The sequence below is a fragment of the Bison bison genome, unplaced genomic scaffold (assembly GCF_000754665.1).
Source record: "Bison bison bison isolate TAMUID 2011002044 unplaced genomic scaffold, Bison_UMD1.0 scf7180017864371, whole genome shotgun sequence".
NCBI lineage: Eukaryota > Metazoa > Chordata > Mammalia > Artiodactyla > Bovidae > Bison > Bison bison.
The window spans coordinates 12,204,017-12,208,844 of NW_011494943.1; the positions used below are offsets into that span (position 1 = coordinate 12,204,017).

Consider the following 4,828-nt stretch of genomic DNA (forward strand, 5'->3'; position numbering starts at 1 on the left):
GCTCCAGGTCGCCCTGGCGGATGTGGTCCAAGAACAGGACGTCATTAGGGAAGCGTACGCTGCGATCAGCCAGGAGCCTCCGGCGCCGCTGCCTTGGGCTGTAGTGGGCATAGCGGGCTGTTCTGCTGGGCATCCTGGCAGCTATGGTTTGGGCCACCCCTGTGGGGACCCTCCTGCTCAGGGAAGGAAGGTGCACGGACCCGAACTGTGTGCAGGCTCTTCTGACTGACGGTGACCTCCAGCACCGCCGCCACAGTGCTCTCCGTGCTCCCGTTGGCCAGGGCACCTTCTTCTTATATAGGGCCGGCAGAGCTATATAAAGCTGCGCAGTCATGCTCGCACCCGAGGGGCTGAAACTGAGCCGCTCCAGCCCTGCCCTCAGGATCATGTTTAGTGGTTCATCTTTCAGCCCACCTGTCGCTGTGCCTGGCCAAAGGGGTCAGATCCTTCCTGGCTACTGCTCTCTGCCCCACAACTGGACCTCGAAGGTGCTTGACAGAGGGCAGGAGAAGCACTAGAAGGGCAAGGCCCATAAGCAAGGTGGACAGATAACCAAGGTCATTGAGGACCAGGGTCTCCCTCCATATGGAGAACTTGGGGAGAAGGGCATGATACGTGGTAAGCACAGCTACCTCTGCCCACTGGGAAGGCAAGGGGATGCTTCCCCACACCTGAGGAAGCACAGGAGAAGCTGTACAGAAGAAGGCCCAGCCCAACCCATCTCCCTGTCATTTGTCACTTTCTGTCATGGCTTGTATCACTCTCAGGGCAGTGTTCCCAAAACGTGGGCTTCAGTGGCACTGCCCTTCTGCTTGGAAACCTCCCAGATTAGAATCAAAGTGCAGAACTTCCCTGGTGGTCCCATGGCTAAGACTCCCTGCTCCCAATGCAGGTGGCTGGGTTTATCCCTGGTCAGAGAACTAGATCCCACATGCCGCGAGGAAAGATCCTGCATGCTGCAAGGAAATAGAAGATACCACGTGCCACAACGAAGACCCGGTGCAACCAAATAAATATTATTAAAAAAAATTATTTTTTAAGTTTTATTTATGTATTTTTGGCTTCACTGGGTCTTTGTTGCTGCTCGCTGGCTTTCTCTAGTTGCAGTGAGCGACGGCTACTGTTCATTGTGGTGGACAGGCTTCTCATTGCAGAGGCTTCTCGTTGCAGAGCATGGGCTCTAGAACGCATGGGCTTGATAGTTGTGGTTCACGGGGCTTATTTGCCCCTCTGCATGTGAAATCTTCCCAGAGCAGAGGTTGCACCTGTGTCTCCTGCATTGGGAGGCAGTTTCTTAACCACTGGGCCACCAGGGAAGTCCAAATTTCTCCTTTTAATAAGGACACCAGCCTCCTGGTGTCCAGGGAGTAGGGCCCACCCTACTCCAGTTTGACCTCATCTTAACCAGTTACATCTACAGCGACTCCATTTCCAAATAAGGTCACATGCTGGAGTACGGGGAGTTAACACTTCAGCGTATAAATATTGAGGGGCACAGTTTGGCCCCTAATGCTGGCAAGATCCTCCAGGCAGTCACTAAAGACCTGGATGCTGGAGATGGGCCAGCAGTCTGTAGTGGGGGCAGGAACTTGGTTATGAGAAGCCCTTGTACCACCATGTTGATCTCGTTTCAACAAAATCAACAAATTCATCAACACTCCAGGTGCAAAGCCCTGGGCCAAGTGCTGCAGAAAACACTGCACTGCCCTGCTGGGCTTTCTCCTCCTGCCTCTGCCGCTGACGTTCCCTGAGAAACTCCACCGGCCCCGGCCCCGCGGGGCCCCAAGGGAGGGGTGGTTCCCAGGGCTCCTGTATTTTGGGCTCAGAGTGTAGTGCTGGGTGATCCTAACTCTTGGTCACTTGTGTCACTTACGAGCAGCTACAGTTTCTATCAGCGGTTTACACGAAGCCCAGAGACAGAGTACCATGCTGTACACAGAGAGAGAACTTTCCTTTGATGTGAAGATTGCCTTTTCTGCTGTTGTGGAAAGTTCTGTCTGCCTGCCCTGCTCAGAGGATCAAATGAAAGAACTTTGGATGAAGAAGCTGCCACCAACAGCCTGGTGTTTCCCGCCAGTGACAGGCCTCAGGCCAGATAAGGCAAACCATCAGGGTGGGCCTACTAGTGACCCCAAGAAGGACCTTCCCACTTTATCCTGCTAGAGGTGAGCTGAGAGAGCTCAGGATCTGGGCTTTGGGGTTTCTGTTTGGATATTTGGATCAGAGAAGGGACAGATGCCTGAAAGGCATTCTGGTGACAACTTGGGAAACATGTCCTCAAAGCCATGGACACAGCCTGTAGCAACTTTTGGCAGAAGCCAGCCATGAGCAGTCTAACCTGCTATTCACACAGCCACACCACCACCAAACTTGTATATACACAGCTTTGTCCCTGAGCCTCTGCCCGTGTGAACTTGTCAAGTGACCTGGCTTGCACAACTTGAACATTCTGCTTTCAGGAGAACTGATTTAAACCAAAACAGTTAATGGAAAACGCTCACTTTGAAAAGTCCGAGGAAACTCAACTAGCAGAGAGGTCTGCCTCCAGTAGAAAATAAGCCAGGGGCCTGGAGGGGAGTCTGGGCGGGCCCACTCAGCCGCCTCTTGGCAGATGCTGAAGCCAGACCTTCAGGGTCCAGTACACAGGCCCAGCAGCTGCTTTTTAGGTTCCAGGCCAACCGCTTCCTGCCACCTGGAGAGAGGAAGAGAGAGATTGGGACGCCCTAGGCTGTTAAGCCCTGACTGCCTACCCCAGAGCCCACAAAGTTACCTTGCTAATCCACCAGCCCTGCCTGGTCTGGGACTCCAACCGCCACCTCCCAGCAATCCCAGACCCAGGAATGTGCTAATCAGCTGCCTGAGCAAAAGGGGAAAGGTATCGGTGACTCACTCCCCCTGCTAGGAGCACATGACATGACGACGTGCTCTGGGCAGCAGTGCCTGCTCCCAAACTTTCTGCGTGGAGGGCCAGGCTCTGCGGAGCTGCTCAGCGGGGTCACCAGCGTCCATCATTGGGCATAGCCCACCCCTCGCAGCTGGGACTCCAGACAGCCCTGCTCTCGGCCCATCCTGGATCCCCTTCTCCAGAATCCACACATGTACCTCTGGGAACCCTCTCCCATTTTGGAGAGCAGGGCTAACATCTCCCCGGAAATCTCCCATAGAGCCTCCAAGTGCCCGAGCTCACTACTTTGCGAATACATGTCTCACCATGTCAGCAGGACTGGACTGAGGCACAACGCACACAGACCCTGGAACAGCCCCAGCACAGGCCACCTGAGAACCAGGGAAGGGAGCCCCGCTGTGCGCTGAGCTGGGGGACAGTCCTCAGATGACGGGAGTGTGTGGACAAGCCGGGGCTTAGCTGCTGCTGCCCAAGGTGCTAACGCCAGGTTGTTGCTGAACACCAGCTGAACACATGCCCAGGTAGAAGGGAGCAGCCCTGGGGTTTGAGGGCACAGACACACAGGCCTCTGGCTGGAATGTAGCTGTGGTCATGGGGGAAATAACACACACACACCTCCCCGCAGACTGAGACCACCTAGGGAACCACATTCATAGCAAGTCTCACAGTCACGTCTGCCAGATATGCCCCAGCCATCTCCAAGGCCCTGGCCGCATCAGAACTAGAGGCTGCAAATTGCATAAGGCACGCATCCTTCCTACTCGGGCAGCACGTTGGAGGGACTGATGGAGCATGTGGAATGACAGCCTGGGCTCCTTGGAGACCTAGCCACATTTGCTGTTCTTGACCTCCCAAAGTGGGCTGGGTCTCCACCCCTGTTCCCTCCAAGAATGACATCAATGTCCCACTGTGCCTACAGACATGTGCACAGAACAGACAGGAAACCCTGCCCTGGGCAGGGGTGCCCTGGCTGGGCACTGATGCCCACCTGAGCCCCACTGGCCCCTGTGGATGTCCCACTCAGAGCCCTCGTGGAACGCCAAGGCCCAAGACGTGTCCCCAGTCCAGGTTCAGGTGCCATCAGCCACTGTAGCCAGGATGACAGCTTTGAGTCATGGTTTTTGAGTTTTGGTTTTTTAGTCTGGGGGGGCAGGGGGAAGGAAAGGTCAGCTGAACTACTTTTCCTTATACAAACTATGCATGAGCAGAGGCTCTAAGGAGTCAAATTACATTTTAAAAACTAAGAGATTGGCTTTTTACATCAGATTCTTTTTTACACAAAGGTCTAGTGATGAGCACAGCACTTAAAAATTATTTTTATTTATTCCAGCTGTGCTGGACTCTAGTTGGAGCAGGCAGGATCTCTTAGTTGTGGCTTGTGGGATCTAGTTCCCTCTCCAGGGATCAAACCCAGGCTGCCTGCATTGGGAGCTCAGTCTTAAGCCACTGGACCACCAGGGAAGTCTCTGAGTACAGCAATCTTGAAGTCTGAATGCCCCCGATTTCTCATCCAAAGCTGCAGTGGCTCTAGGCTGCAGGGGCTGGGGATACTCTTGCACAACAGACCTGTGCTCCCCTTGCTGTCATGTCCTGACGTGGCATGTTGGCAGAATCCGTGCTGTGACCATTGGGTGCCCACAGCAGGTAAAGCTGCAGACCCCCAGCTGGATAGCATAGGAGTAGGGCCAGGAGGCAGCCCTCCCCCTACCCCGACCACGTGCACTAGGTTACACGTGGGATCAGCTCCACGCAGTGACAGCTCCACGCCCATGGGATTTGTACATGCTTCTGGGTGTCTGCCACGCTCCAAAAAAAATGAGATGGCTCAACAAGAGCAGCCCCAAGCTCACCTCCTCTCCCTAGAATGTCGGAATTCCAACCCCCATCCCCGTGCCTAGAAGTTGTAAGGCAGAAACGACAAAA

General features: G+C 54.4%; 1 protein-coding gene across 2 annotated transcripts in view; it reads right to left on the reverse strand.

The window, feature by feature from the left end:
* The window catches only part of PPP1R27 (protein phosphatase 1, regulatory subunit 27), a 1,331-nt gene extending 1,035 nt beyond the window's left edge, over positions 1-296 (reverse strand). Inside the window, exon 1 of one of the 2 annotated variants that reach the window (XM_010856326.1) lies at positions 10-296. In XM_010856326.1, the coding sequence (XP_010854628.1) occupies positions 10-133 (124 nt within the window). In that variant the 5' untranslated portion in view covers positions 134-296. The remainder of the gene's footprint in view (positions 1-9) is intronic. The other variant, XM_010856325.1, reaches the window with a different exon arrangement.
* Positions 297-4,828: the final 4,532 nt, after the last annotated feature.